Source organism: Barbus barbus, assembly GCF_936440315.1.
Source record: "Barbus barbus genome assembly, chromosome: 40".
Classification (NCBI taxonomy): domain Eukaryota; kingdom Metazoa; phylum Chordata; class Actinopteri; order Cypriniformes; family Cyprinidae; genus Barbus; species Barbus barbus.
In genome coordinates, this window is record NC_136718.1 from 19,765,051 (window position 1) to 19,781,251 (window position 16,201).

Sequence of the window (16,201 nt, forward strand, 5' to 3'; positions counted from 1 at the left end):
ACAACCTGCCCCTCAATGTGGGGAAGACAAAGGAGGTTGTGATGGACTTCAGGAGAAACTCCGTTGACCACCCCCCACTGACCATCGACAGCTCGTCTGTGGAGACGAGAGAATCAGCAGCACTAAATTCCTGGGGGTGCACCTCACAGAGGATTTCACCTGTACCATCAACACCATGTCACTCTCCAAAAAGGCACAACAACGCCTACACTTTCTCCGCCGGCTGAAAAGAGCATGTTTCCCTCCACCCATCCTCACCACTTTCTACAGGGGAACCATTGAGAGCGTGCTGACCAGCTGCATCACTGTCTGGTACGGGAACTGTAGTGCAGCAGACCGCAAGACCCTCCAGCGGACAGTGAACACAGCTGCAAAGATCATCGGTGCCCCTCTCCCCTCCATCCTGGACATTTTCCTCACACGATGCTCCAGCAAAGCCAACAGTATTGTGAAGGACTTCACCCATTCCTCCCACAGTCTCTTCCAGCTCCTACCATCAGGAAGACGGTACCGGAGCATCAGAGCCCGCTCCGCCAGACTGCTCAACAGTGTTTCCCCCCAGGCTGTGAGAGCCCTGAACTCAAATCACCCCGCCCCCCTCTGAAACCCCATGCAAACCCCCTACTTCCTGAAACATGGACCATCTCAAAAACACCCCCCAACCTTACCATGTCAAAAAAAAACAAACAAAAAAACAATGAAACCTTTTTTGTGCAATTCGAAGTGTGCTACACACAGGTGAGTGGGCCTGTACAAACCACCTGTAGTAACACACTCTCCTCCTCTATGCGAACTACACACTTTTCACACACTGCTGTGTGTACATAATGCCACAAAAGACTCAATAATATACAGTACTGTATGTATGTTTACATGCTCATCAGTGGTGTAGTCCTAAAGAAGAAAGTGTTTTTTTTTTTTTTTTTGTTGGTTTATTAGTAATTTATAGAGTAAATTAGTAATATCAATACAGTGAACTCTAAAATTGGTCAATAGATTATTTTTCAAGTAGCCAAGTGACTTCCTGGTTGTTCCAGCCCATCTGTCGACCGCATTATTACAGTTCTATATAATTTCAAAATGTTTCTTTGGAATTATATTCATTGTGAAAAGTGCTTCACAGCTACATCAGAATTTAATATTTTATTTTATGCATTTATACACTGATTGTATTATTTAGGAAGGGAATTATACTGCCTGCAAGGGGATTTTGTGTGTAGACAGGGCCTATATTTATCTTTAATCGTGCTCTTACTGAATCAACATTTTACTTTATTCAAATTCATTAGAACTAAACATCTAAAGAGAGAAGTTCTTGCTTATAAGTTGTATTAGTAAGATGGTGGTCACAAGAAGTAAAACCATGGTAAATTACTATGGTGCTGAATCAGTGGCGTAGCAAGTCAGCCCCAGGCCCATATGCGAAAAAATTGTACGCCCCTCCCCCCACAAATGATATGGGCTCCAACTCGCATAACTTGTTGATTTTTTCTGATGTAAATAACGTTATGTGACTATTCACAAGCTGTATTACTTACGGTATAAATGCTTAGAAAAAATACTTAACATTTTCAAGTCCATTCATTGCACGCAAACCACCCAATAATCTGGGGTGCAAGATTATTTAAAAGCAATAAGATTTGTGTTTTGTGTTTTTTATTATTATAACACAAAGCCTTGCAGTCTTATGGTGAAGTCTTAACAACCTGGAGCTGAACACGCTCAAAACTGTGGAGATGATTGTGGACTTCAGGAGAGACCCCCCTGTACTCCCCCCGCTCACCATCATGAACAGCACTGTGACTGCAGTGGAGTCATTCAGATTCCTGGGCAGCACCATCTCTCAGGACCTGAAGTGGGACAATCACACTGACTCTATTGTGAAAAAGGCCCAGCAGAGGTTGTACTTTCTTCGCCAGCTGAGGAAGTTCAACCTGCCACAGGAGCTGCTGAAACAGCGAACCCGTCCTCTGCACTTCAATAACTGTCTGGTTCAGCTCAGCTACCAAATCTGACCTCAGAAGACTACGGACGGAGGGTAGTCCGGACTGCTGAGCGAATCATTGGTACAACCCTCCCCACTCTCCAAGAACTGTACTTATTCAGAGTGAGCAAAAGGGCTGGTAAAATCACTCTGGACCCCTCACACCCAGCACACTCCCTCTTTGAACTGTTACCGTCTGGTTGACGCTACAGAGCTCTGAGAACCAGAACGACCAGACAAAGGAACAGTTTCTTCCCTCAGGCAATCCATCTCATGAACACTTGACAATAAAACGCGGAACACACAACTCTATTATTTATTCACCACACTTGCTTACTTTTTTATTTATCTAATTTTTTAATTTCAAATTTGCACATATCAGACCTGTACACACATAATTGTGTATATTATATGCTGTGTTTTTGCTATTTTGTACATTGCCTATTTGTATATTATTCTTTTATTATCTGTGTCCTGTCCTGTTGCTGTCTCTCTGTTGCACTGTGGAGCTTCTGTCACTACAACAAATTCCTCATATGTGTAAACATACTTGGCCAATAAAGCTCATTCTGGTTCTGATTCTGATTCAAAGTCTCATCTTTCTGTAAATTTTAAGATCAAATACAAACAATAAATGTGTTTTGTGCTCTTTTATTTGTAGTGAGGTAACTACATTCGCCTCAGTTCAAGCTGCATGTGAATCAATTATATTTTCCCCTTTAATATTTGCATCACAAAATAAACATGAATAAATATTTGAATGCAAAAAAACAAAAAATGACACATGCACATGACACAGCAGCCACAATAGCACTGTATAACTGATATTGTATTTATTTTTTTGCTTTTTATTCAAAATATTTCCAAACGTGTTAACTATATCAGGAAATATCTCGATTCTCAAATATGTGTAAGTAAATGCATTTTGCAGCTTTATAGATTATGTTATTTGATCAATAAATGGTGATAAATGAAACCGTACTTTTTACTTAAGTACCAGATATGGGTGTCATGCCATAAAATATTTTTAATACGACTTAATATGACTTTGTATTTAATGTGAATTTAATAATAGTATTGTAAGTTACTAATTATAACACTTTCATTTTACAAAGAGCAAAGAACATTTACATTCAGTCTAGCCCAGTTGTTCTCAAACTTTTTATACTGAGTACCACCTCAGAAAACATTTGGCTCCCCAAGTACCACCACAATGACCAACATTAAAATACATCAGATACAGCTCTGCACAGTTCAAAAAGAGGCAGTTTTATTCCTAATAAGAATATTTATTGTTGTCAGCCACTTTTACATTGTAAATACACAGTTTGAACATTAACACTGCACAGTGCTTACAAAGAGGTAAATAAAGTGTGTAAAAAATGAAAATGTGTTGTACCTAAAACTTAAATAAAAAATGTACTGTATTAAATGTAAAAACACTCAAATAAAGATTAAATTAAAATGTATTGTTTTAACATTAATTTATATTTAATTCAGTGATTCCTCTGAGTACTGCCTGAGCACCACTGTTCTTGCCAAAGTTCAGGCACTCTTAAAAACTCCCATTAAAATCACTGAAGCTGTTTACACCGTGAAATGAATATCTTACTTACATTCGTATGCACATATGCACTCAGTTGTTTCTGATCAGAGAATTCACCTGATTAATTCAGTCAGCGAGCGAGTGAAGGCGTTTCAGCGATGACTCATCTGAACGTCTCTGATTGGTCATTGCATTCATAAGCTCAACAGATTCGTGTGTGATTGGTCTTTGGCTCAGCGCCAGCCAGTGAACACAGAAGTGCTGCACTGAACGATCTAATCACACGGGTGTGACTGTATCAAATATCAAATATTATTTCTTGTCTTTTGGAAGCTGCATTCAAAATCCACTTTGCTACCTTTATGAGGAAAATTTTTCAATTTTCCACTCTTATTAAGAAATAAAAAATACAAGTGATCTCGCTAGCGCCTTCAAGCGCGCTTCAGCTTCCACTTTTTGCACAAACGATTTTATATTTATCATACATTTATCTTACATTTTTTTATTTATATTTTAAAATGCATAAGTTTTTTTATGTCTCAAATCGTGTTTATTTGAGAAGCCTAAACTGATCAAACATAATGCTCAATTCACTGTCTGGCGCTGGCCGCTTGGTAAAAAAAATACAACTTGAATTTAACAAACATAACATGTTCCAATCATGTTTCTAAATTAACTTAATAAAGAAACGAAACCACTTTGCCATTAAGAACCCAAACTGAACTTTTTTAATGGCTGCAACAGTAGCTGTGTACAATAAAGCTCAAGTAAGGTTACCAAGCAACGTCGGTTTAACCTACTTAATATTCATTATCTTAGCGTGATGAATATTCATTAGCAGCCGCTCTCTAGCGCCTCCCCTCCATATTCCTTCACACTTTCAATATTCCTCTCCTTCATTCATCCGCACCGCAAACCTCGTCCACAGGCATCATGGTGCTCGATTTAGACCTGTTTCGCACCGATAAAGGCGGCGATCCTGAAATCGTGCGGGAAACCCAGAGGAAACGGTTCAAAGATGTCTCTCTGGTGGATAAACTGGTCGAGGCGGACGCAGAATGGAGGAAATGTGAGTAGCGGCAAACGCTAAAGCTATTGAAACACATGGCAGCCTGTGATTAAAAACAGATTGTGACACTTTCATTAACATTAAGCCTTTACAATATAAAATATACATTAATTGTGCTATACCACATGATAAAGTTCAAATTAAATGTGTATAACTGTTAAATGTTCAGAAACCGCATTGCCGGTGTACTGGAGTAGCATGTAGCATTGACGCTAATAGTTATCACAGCTGTCATAGCGTGCTTAACCTTTTTTTCTTTATTTAGTGAAACTAGTATGTGCTGTTGAGCCTAATATATGTTGATATGATATGTTATTTGGAGAAGTATGAGTATGTATTGATTAAATGTGTCGCAGCAGGATCTGATGCAATCTCTGTGTCAGTGTCAGGGACAGTGTTGCCAGATCGGGTTGACGATTTCCAGCCCAAAAGCTCACCAAAACCCGCCCACTTCAACAAAAACCAGCCCCAAATTTTAACTGCCAAAATAATGTGATAGAATTTTATCTTATGTTTTAATTTTACGTCAATAAATGTTGATAAGGACCATTTTTATCTCCTTAAAATAAAATAATGACAAAATAAAATAAAGATAGGGTAAATAAATTTCACAGGAATATGGATCAAAACAGGGCAAATGTGTTAAAGGGAGACAGAAAAAAATCTTTTCAAAGTGGCAATCAAGAAATTAACCGATGACTTTAACCCTCGGAAAAACACATGGATTATTTTCAATGTCCACAGTAAGAATAATACATTTTTTTGAGCAAAAAGTGCACAATAAAGTGATCAGAACGCAATAAATTAGCTGGAATTTACTCTCGTTCATGCACACACCCATGACAGCCAAAAATGTGTTATTCATTGATACATACTGTATGATAATCTGACAGCAAAAATAAATAATAATAATAATAACAATCAACAACAATAATGCGCTTACCTTTGTCTTGTGCTTCAACTACAGCACGCATTTCACGAAGTACACATTTTAGAACATAATGCAGAACTTTGCAGTCAAAACTGTTCAAGTCCAGCAGCTGTCAATGCACACCAGAGTAGAGTCTGGACGGTTTAAAAGATGTTCTGAAGCAGAACAGCATCGTATAGTCCCATATTCAGTTTTGATTTTTATTAAATCATTCAACTGTTCTCTTATTTCAGTTACAATTACATTTAGAAGTCTTCTATTCATTCAGATTTGAGTCACTCTTAGACTCTTTATCGTGTATATTTAGGCCACTTTGCCATCGCAATCACTTAAATAAAATGAATGAATGAATATAGCTGCACATTTAAATCTTGCCCTTTATAGCGCCAAAACCCCGTCACTCAAGATTCATCACATCTCACCAACATAAAAGATGGTAAATTGATTGACAAGTCTCTGTTAAACTGAACCAATTAGGGTTGCGTTGGTTAAGCTATGGAAAAATGAGTTGATGACTGCGCTACACATTATTTTACTGTGATACTTTGAGTTTGAACATATTAAAATAATATGATTAAAGATAAAAGCGAAGAAAAAAGCAGCTTGGGCGGGTTTTAATTTTTTAAAAGCAGCCCCAATGCATTATTCTCCGGTCCAAGCTGATAAAAACAAGGCCAATTGGGCGGCAACCCGCCCAATCTGGAAACACTGGTCAGGGAGGAGCTGCTGGTGTGTCAGGGTTTTACCATGTTCTTGACTTTGCAACTAAAGCCAAAGTATTACAGAATGACAGGCTGCCAATTTCATTTAGTGTTCATTTGAATCCATCTAAAAGTGTCACTAGTAAGAGATTTGAGCTTGGATCACATAGAAGCAAGCGATCCTTCAGTGAATTGCTTTATTATTTAGATAACTCTGGTTATTATGCTTTTGGGTGATTCTTGTGAAAGCTGGCAATAATGTGTCCAGGATAAAATCAAAATAATATTTTGAAGAAATTAAGTGAATCCTTTACAGTTAATTGGTTGCAGCATTATTTTTATGACAATTAAGCACCCCACTAATTCTCTTTTTTTGTAATATAGAGAAATAAGGAAATAAATGACAAATTATGAATACATAATTGTCATCTTTGTTTTATGATGGATTATAATTATTTATATAATATTTTAAGAGTTTGAATATTTTGTCTTATTTATTTTTATTTCAGTTTTAGTAATTTCAGTATTTTAAATTAAACTTATTTTAGTTAGTTACCTAGGCTACATTTCTAATATTCATTTCAACGCACCATGAAATCACTTTTTTTGTGGTTGTTAAATATTGCATCTGTTAGAAATGATTTATCTGTGAACATGATTTTTTTTTTGTAATTCACGTGCCTTCGTAATCTTTAAATAAACATGTTTAATTGAACTTAATATTTAATTTTAAGGATTTAATAGTAATATTCATAGTGAAAATATGCTAATACAATATATTGTAATACAGTTTGATTTTTATAAGTTGGTGCCAGACTCCAGAGTCATGTTATGAGAAATACAACTGAAAAGTAAAAATTCCACATTTACTCTCTAAAGCAAATTTACTCGTCCAAAGATCTTTCTTCATCTCCAGGTGATTTCAAAACTTCAGACAGTATAATTACTCTTGCCAGGCCACTTGCCAGTATATCAGTGACATGCATTGATGATAGAAATACTTCTCTTTTTTTGGGGGGGCTCCAGGTCGCTTCACTGCAGATAATCTAAACAAGGCCAAGAATCTGTGCAGCAAAGCCATCGGGGAAAAGATAAAGGTAGGTAAATCAGCTGTTTTGAAATGTTATCACTGAGTAATAACAATGTTCTGCTTGATGGTCTTATGATGATTTACTGTTTTGCAGAAAAAAGAGCCAGTCGGTGATGATGACACTCTTCCAGAAGAAGCTCAGAATCTGGAAGCCCTCACTGTAGAAACATTATCAGTAAGTCAAGCAATAGCAACACGTTAAATTGATCAAACGTGACACTGAAAGTCATGGGACACTGAAGACTGGATTAATGGCTGCTTTGCCATCTCAAGAATGAATTCCATTTTTTTTAATTTTAATAATATTTCACAATATTACTATTTTGCTGTATTTTTGATCAAATAAATGCACCTTTGAAGAGCATGAGAGAGAAGTCTTCCGAAAGCATTCAAAATCTTTAGAATTTAAGTGCATTCATATTAAGTTAAACTTATCAAACAATCATCCACATCTATCTTTGACCAGTATTTCTCTATCCTGTCCCTGTCAGCCCCTCACAGTGACTCAGATAAAGAAGGTGAGGTTACTGGTGGATGAGGCCGTGCAGAAAACAGACAGTGATCGGTTAAAGCTGGAGGCGGAGCGCTTTGAGTACCTGAGAGAGATCGGCAACCTCCTGCATCCCTCTGTGCCCATCAGCAACGATGAGGTGAGATTCAGTCATCAGTCACAGTGTGTGTTTTTATATAAACAGTAAGTTGGGCAGGACCTGCAACTACCAAGAAACCTTCATGGAACAGACAAATGAATGTTGTTTAACCATGCTGTTGCTTAACTAATTCATCTGGAGACTAAACAGTGTTTCTCTTAACCAGGATGCTGATAATAAAGTGGAACGCACCTGGGGCGACTGTACGGTGCAGAAGAAGTACTCTCACGTGGACCTGGTTGTCATGGTGGATGGATACGAAGGGGAAAAAGGAGCCATAGTAGCAGGAAGCAGAGGATACTTTCTCAAGGTTTGTTTAACCCTCTGGTATTGTTAATTTGAGATAATCGTGTAATAAAAAAAAATTAAAAAAAATTGTGAAATAAATATACTATATTTCATTTCAATAATGTTGTTTTTTAATATTACTAAATAATAATTATATTTAAATTATGCACTATTTTCTATATAAAATGTAAAAATCATTTTATATAATTTTTAAATTAATGCCGTATTTAAGATAATAATAGGGCAAAAGTATTTAAAATCCATTGAATTGAGGCAGATTTGTTCCACATTGTGGAAAAAAAAAAGAAAGAAAATCAGCTGTCGTACCATGTTGTAGCCATCTGATGCCTGTATAGCCATATATATTCAGTGCTGTGTAATCGTAAGTTACTGAGCAGAGTTTTCAGGCATAATTGCTTAAGTTTTGTCACCGCTTAATTGCTGTGTACTTCTTTAATGCATTGAACCGATTTTGTGCACACAAAAACATGTGTATTTTTGTATTTATGCCTATTTCCCGTTTCCTATAGTGGTAATTTTTGACTGCGAACAACGTAAGTGTGACTCTTTTTTTGAAGTAGCGATTTTTAAAATTTCAAAACACCTTTTTCTAAAATAACCAGAGGATTAAATTAAAATGACATTTTTTGTGCATTGTTAAACTATGCAAGTATGTGAACCAAAGGATAATTGCACTGCTAAACATCTTGAGCCCATTTTGCTTTGTTGCACAATATTTAAACCCGTTCCATTGCAAGTTCTTCAAAACAAACTACCCAAAAATCCATACAAACATTTTTGTAAATATCATGGCTGATGTGTTCTATTTCAGGGGCCTTTAGTTTTTTTGGAACAGGCTTTAATTAACTATGCACTGCGGATCCTGTACAGCAAGAAATACAACCTCCTGTACACACCCTTCTTCATGAGGAAAGAAGTCATGCAGGAGGTCGCTCAGCTCAGCCAGTTTGACGAGGAGCTCTACAAGGTTTGATCTACATCTGTTACTTTATTAAGCCATTAACTTGGCATTTTGATTCGATTTATATAATTATTTTTATCCAATAAAAGTATGTAACTTTGATGTGAGGAGTATTTATTTATTCATCTGACCCAAAGCAATGGCAGAGTATTTCAAAATCTCACACCATCAAGCTAGAACCACTTAATGCAATTAATAAAACAACAAAAAAGTATGCAATAAATTATACATAGATATTATTTTATATAGGATAACATAATATATAGAATATTATTTTGTACTTTTTATTTGTTTTATATTATGTATATCAATTTTATATTACAATAAAAACTAATAAAATATTTACAGATTATTTTACGTATATTACAAAGTAAATTTTGTTATGCTGAATATGTGTGTTAGATAAAGGTGTGGGGATCCTGTAACTGATACATTGAAATAAAGTGTTCAAACAAACAGATTGAATGAGATGAATCAGACAGTTGGCCAGCTGCTTTGAAAGACCCTCTACAGAGTCTTAATTCAAACCCACAAAGAATTACAGCGTTTCCTGTAATGTGTTTGTTCAGGTGATTGGGAAGGGGAGCGAGAAGTCTGACGACAATACAGTGGATGAAAAGTATTTGATTGCCACATCGGAGCAGCCACTTGCAGCCTTCCTGAGAGATGAGTGGCTGAAGCCAGAGGAGCTTCCCGTCCGCTATGCCGGCATCTCCACCTGCTTCAGACAGGAAGTGGGCTCTCACGGCAGAGACACACGTGGGATCTTCAGGGTCCATCAGTTTGAGAAGGTGCGAGCTATTTTATCACTGAAATAATGAATGAACAATGAAATATTAATGTGCATTTAGATGACTTGATTTCATGCCAAAGAAGCATATTTTGAAGAAATGTCTGGTATTAATGTGAAGAACAAACTGTATAATAACTAAATCACAACCTCTTTCGCTTTCCAGATTGAGCAGTTTGTCTACGCCTCTCCTCATGACGGCAAGTCCTGGGAGATGTTTGATGAGATGATTGGAACTGCTGAAGAGTTTTATCAGTCATTAGGAATCCCCTACCGCATTGTCAACATTGTGTCAGGTTGGTTCACTTTACCCTTTATATTCATTGAGAGCGCCATCAGGCGCCTTTTGTTGGAAAGCAATAAAAGCTTTTCACAGCTTCCCATAACAAATTTTCAAATATTGTTTGCTTTTATTTCACAGGTGCTTTGAACTATGCAGCTAGTAAAAAGCTGGATTTAGAGGCTTGGTTCCCAGGCTCCCAGGCTTTTAGAGAGCTTGTGTCATGCTCAAACTGCACAGACTACCAGGCTCGCCGCTTACGAATTCGCTACGGGCAGACTAAGAAAATGATGGACAAGGTACAGTGCTACTCCAAAGTTCTGAGTAAGGAATCTGGGTAATCTGTATTTACTGTATCAAGCTGGTTTCATTGGTCATTGTGTCTGTTCTCTTAAAGGCTGAGTTTGTGCACATGCTAAATGCCACCATGTGTGCGACCACTCGTGTTATCTGTGCTATCCTGGAGAACTATCAGACAGAGGAAGGCATTATTATTCCAGAACCCCTCCAAGCATTCATGCCTCCAGGTGAGTATCGCTAAATATGGATCTGCTAATCTTGATTTTGGTCAAGTTTGGCCCAATCTTAAACTAAATTTATGAAAAAGACTTAAGAGGTGCCAGTTGGTTTTTTTTGGGTTGGCGTAGCTTATTCGTTGAAGATTATATTGAGAATGACAAGAAATGTAACAATCCTGGTTCCGGTTCCGATACTGGTTCTGAATTCTTCCTAGTGCTAGAGCTGTATGTTTTTGATTTGCTCTGTAATTCATGAGAATCATTAGTTCAGGAATCAAGCAACACTCGTTGTGCTTTGTGTTCGATTTTCTAAAAAAGAACCGACTCATTCCTTTGGGAATCAGATAACACTTTCTGATTTACTATGAAGAAGAGACATTTTTTCGAGAAATAGGCCATACTTTTCACACAGTTCTTCATTCGAGGTTGAAAACGGAGACTTTTGAAAACGCTGCAGACCCTGTTTTAGTTTGAAAACTCTGGGGTTGCGTTTCAGTGTAAACGGACAAAACGGAGACTATTGAAGATGATGGCGTGGCTGCCCACATTCGCACTGCATATTCTTGACGACCGTGTAAATAATAACATCATGCTCATTGTTGTACTCATAGATAAGTATGGGTAGATTCCCCCATTCAATCGCTCCAAGCACAGACGTGTCTGCCATCTAAATAATAGGGAATCTACCTATACATATCTATGGTTGTACCTGCATGAATGGTCACGTGACATGCGTTTTCGGTTGTGTAGTGTAAACGGAGATTGTTTCTGAAATGCAGCGGTAACACCAGTGTAAATGGGGATCGTTTTCATTCTGAACCGCCGTTTTAAAATGAAAACGCACTAGTGTAAACAGGACCTGACACATAAGAGAGATATGCCTTTGGGAATGAGACCACACTGGCTACACTGCATGTTTTTGGTTCGCTCAAAAGGCCCGACTCATAAGAATCATTAATTTGGGAATTGGATGACATTGGTCATGCTGCATTTTTGATTCACTATAAAAGAACTAAACTCATAGGAGACATTAGTTTGGGAATCAGACCACATGCATGCTGCATGTTTTTGATTTACTATAAAGTACCGGCTCATAAGAGACATTCCTTCGGGAAATAGGCCACACTTGTGCTGCATGTTTTTAATTCACCCAAAACAAACCAATCATAAGATTAATTTCTTCAGTAATCTGACCACACTGGCTGTGCTGTATGTTTTTGATTCACCATAAAGATCCAATTCATAAGAGTTATTCCTCGGCTCAAAAGATTAATGTGTTCTGCAATCAGATCACTTGAGCTATGAAAAGGCCCTCTAGGTAGTTCAGAGTTTGTATGTTATGTTTTCTCTTATACAATATACCAGCTGTCTATCTCAATATTATGGTTTCTTTACTCAGGTTTAACAGACATGATCAAGTTTGTGAAGCCAGCCCCCATCGACCTGGAGGCAACCAAGAAGCAGAAGAAACAGCAGGATGGAGGGAAGAAGAAGAAACGGCAGGGTGGTGACGCTGATCTAGAGAACAAAGTGGAGAACATGTCAGTCAATGACTCCTAGACCTCCTTCAATCCCAGCCAATCATAATGGTTCTTTACAAGCCCTCTATTTTGTGTTCCCTATTCACAATCATTGTCCACTGAAACTGTCATGTCCATGCCTCAGTTTATTTCCTCTGGGACAGTCCTACCATGTTAAATAATCTTATCTCAAGTCATTCTCAAATCAGTTTCCTACAGAGGGATCTTTGAAATCTTCAATTAAAAATGTATGGTGACAGACATTTAGCCATTAGACTGAAATGCTGCATCAGTGCCACATTAGAGGTGGGAAATCGGTTATGGATAACAGACAGACCTCTTTCAATATCCTGCCTTACAATTAATATTTGCGCTATACTTAAAGGTAATTACCGATTACTGTGCACTTACTATTCTCATATTTTCACAAATGTCAAAGCAGTCAAAAATGTAGCTTCCTCTCATTCACGTCCATCTTTTCCTTCATAGAAACATTACTACTTGTGATTTGTCTGTAAAACAGGGAATGTTATTATATGTACAGTATTTGCTTATTATGATGCCTTGTGTGATGAGTATGATAGCATTTGAGAATAAATCAATACCTGAAGGACAACATTGGCTGTGTCTGAATTATATTTTGTGTCATGCATTCGTTGAAAGCATTAATATTGTGTTATGGGTGTTAAATGTGAAAGGTTAATAATATCTCATATCTGGTAACTATTGTACATAGAAAAAAACTGCATGCTTGTATTTGAAGTGACAAAATTGGGAACGTAAGAACAAGGAATCGACAATATAACAAACTAACTATCTGAATACAAGCAGCCAACATTGATATTAGTTATCTTGTGCAGGTGATTTAGAAAGCTTGTTTATTTCTTATGACTACAAAATAGATTTTTAAGCAGTTTATGTTGTGATAAAAACAATGCATTTTCCTCTATATAGAGTTGTGAAGAGAGACTAAATGCAGTTGTTATAAAATGTATTTTTCATTTAGCCCAGACTAGAGCATGGGGTCCATTTGTTATTGGTTGACTTTGTATTACACCAAGAATCAAAGTAAAACACTTTATTTTGTGTTTATCCAGTTTATTAGAAGTTAATCTCGTCACTTTGTAAACAATAAGTAATAAAAAAAGAGATCTATACCTATCTAAAACATTTGTTTTACCTCTTGCAAGAAACATTACTCCTGCCTGGGCTTTTGGAAGTGATTTTGATAAACAACTGAAGAATAGCCTCAGTCATTTAACTCAATATTTATTAGATAATAAACCTCTAGTTTTCACAATTAATGTTTTTGTTGATAGAGATAACAGACATTGCAGTTCGTAATTTAAAACACTCTGAATAAACAAAGATGTTTTAATATAAAGTACACTTCAAACCAATTTTATAGTAGGCTTTTTATTTTTGAGTGAAGTGAGATTATCCAAGTTTTTTTATATATATATATACAGGTACATCTAAAAAAATTAGAATATTGTGAAAAAGTTTTTTCTTGTAACTTATTTCAAAAAATGAAACTTTCATATATTTTAGATTTAGATATATTTTTTAATTTTGATAATTAGAGCTTACGGCTCATGAAAGTCAAAAATCGGTATCTCAAAATATTAGAATATTTACATTTGAGTTTCAATTAATGACCATCCCTACAGTATAAATTCCAGGTATCTCTTGTTTTTTGAAACCACAATAATGGGGAAGACTGCTGACTTGGCAATGATCCAGAAGACGAACACTGACGCCCTCCACAAAGAGGGTAAGTCACAGAGGGTCATTACTGAAAGGGGTGGCTGTATCAAAACATATTAAATGCAAAGTTGACTGGAAGGAAGAATTTGGGTGGGAAAAGGTGCACAAGCAACAGGGATGACCGCAAGCTTGAGAATACTGTCAAGCAAAGCTGATTCAAACACTTGTGAGAGCTTCACAAGGAGTGGACTGAAGCTGGAGTCAGTGCATCAAGAGTCACCACGCTCAGACGTCTTCAGGAAAAGGGCTACCAAGCCACTTCTGAACCAGAAACAACGTCAGAAGCGTCTTACCTGGGCTGTGGAGAAAAATAACTGGACTGTTGCTCAGTGGTCCAAAGTCCTCTTTTCAGATGAAAGTAAATTTTGTATTTCATTTGGAAATCAAGGTCCCAGAGTCTGGAGGAAGAGTGGAGAGGCACAGAATCCATGTTGCTTGAAGTCCAGTGTGAAGTTTCCACAGTCAGTGATGATTTGGGCTGCCATGTCATCTGCTGGTTTTGGTCCACTGTGTTTTCTGAAGTCCACAGTCAAAGCAGCCATCTACCAGGAAATTTTAGAGCACTTCATGCTTCCTTCTGCTGACAAGCTTTATGGAGATGCTGACTTCATTTTCCAGCAGGACTTGGCACCTGCCCACACTGCCAAAGGAACCAAAAGCTGGTTCAATGACCATGGTGTTACTGTGCTTGATTGGCCAGCAAACTTGCCTGACCTGAACCCCATAGAGAATCTGAAGATAAGAGACACCAGACCCAACAATGCCTGACATTTCTGTTTAAAATATGCTTTTTTTTATTGATCTTATGCAATATTCTAATTTTCTGAGACACTGAATTTCAGGTTTTCGTTATCTGTAAGCCATAGTCAAAAATTTCAAGAAATAAAGGCTTGCATTTCACTCTGTGTAATGAATCTATATAATATACGGGGTTCACTTTCTGAAATGAGTGACAAAAAATATTGAACTTTTTCATGATATTCTAATTTTTTTAGATGTACCTGTAGTAGTCTATTTGAGTGAATGAGTGCTAACTAACTTGCGCGCTAGTAAAAAGTTAGCCTTATTGACTACAACTCCCAGAAGCCTTTGCTCCAGTCGCCGTTATATACTGAAATTCTATTGGCTTATTGCACTGTCGTTGGCCAATAATGTTTCAGGATACTGCCCCTTACAAACGGCCACTTCCCAACGGTAAGATGCAAAACTGTCAAACATATCAGCGTGTTTACGGAATAATTTGTGTTCGTTTCAAATAAAGAGTAAAAATATCTATCTTATATTAAAGATCCATTAACGGAGCTGTAGCATAACGCGATGGGATCCGGAGAAAGCACGTCCAGGAGAGTTTCTTTCGGCCTAGACGAGGATGACAGGGTGAGGGTTCTGCGTGGAGTTAAGGTAATCCAACATCCCATTATACTGGTTTACTATGTTTATTATGATAATATCTGTTTTCGTGGGATTTTGTTGCGTGAATCTGCCGTCAAGTTACCCGAATGTCCTTCAGTGAACAGGTCGAGTTGGGGAAAACGGGGCACAACGTTGTTTCATATGTCTGTCATTTCACTAAAAACATGAATATAGAGTTTTTTCGTCTGTAATTTAGCCACACATGATTGACGGATAGGCTGTGGTTAATGACTGTCGAGTCCTCGGGGTTTCAGAAACCCCTCCTTTGGCGGTTGTTTGTTGGACTGGTACCTTGCTACTGTGCCCCTCAGGTGTGCAGAAGTGTTTGAAACCAAGGGCAGGTGTATAGTGCTGTCGGGACGTTCAGTGTGGGAATCTTGTAGCACTCTTTAAAGAGAGTTGATCACTAGAGAGTTTGATTCTTCGAGTGAATCGAATCTTCTTTTTTTTTAGTTCGGTCACTAAAAGATTCGTTCAGTGGCTAATGCATTAGGTCAGCAGATGAGGACAAATGAGTCTTTATTTATTAAGTGTGAGGCATTAAATCATTCAACCAATTCTTTAGAAGAAACTCTTAGTCAGTAGACTGAAACAAGTTATTTTTCTTTATTGTAGTTTGCATGTTTACAAATCTGCAAGGCTGCTCCAAAAGTATGTCTCATATTTTTTTGT

General features: G+C 37.2%; 2 protein-coding genes across 4 annotated transcripts in view; both read left to right on the forward strand.

Annotated features, from left to right (window-relative positions):
* The first annotated feature begins 4,389 nt into the window (after positions 1-4,389).
* On the forward strand, positions 4,390-12,963 carry LOC306859424 (serine--tRNA ligase, cytoplasmic). 2 transcript variants are annotated; one of them, XM_079400440.1, is made up of 11 exons: positions 4,390-4,599; positions 7,258-7,328; positions 7,416-7,496; positions 7,813-7,971; positions 8,138-8,281; positions 9,092-9,247; positions 9,811-10,032; positions 10,198-10,327; positions 10,453-10,610; positions 10,709-10,838; positions 12,229-12,963. In XM_079400440.1, exons 1-11 carry the CDS (start codon positions 4,464-4,466, stop codon positions 12,387-12,389), a joined length of 1,548 nt encoding a protein of 515 aa, XP_079256566.1. In that variant the 5' UTR covers positions 4,390-4,463; the 3' UTR covers positions 12,390-12,963. The 2 variants fall into 2 exon arrangements, with proteins under 2 accessions (XP_079256566.1, XP_079256567.1); XM_079400441.1 differs by having other exon boundaries at positions 10,709-10,822; positions 12,279-12,957.
* A 2,159-nt stretch (positions 12,964-15,122) lies between these two features.
* LOC306859427 (MICOS complex subunit mic25a) overlaps positions 15,123-16,201 on the forward strand; it is a 70,028-nt gene continuing 68,949 nt past the window's right edge. Inside the window, exons 1-2 of one of the 2 annotated variants that reach the window (XM_079400445.1) lie at positions 15,123-15,310; positions 15,405-15,517. In XM_079400445.1, the coding sequence (XP_079256571.1) occupies positions 15,434-15,517 (84 nt within the window). In that variant the 5' untranslated portion in view covers positions 15,123-15,310; positions 15,405-15,433. The remainder of the gene's footprint in view (positions 15,311-15,404; positions 15,518-16,201) is intronic. The other variant, XM_079400444.1, reaches the window with a different exon arrangement.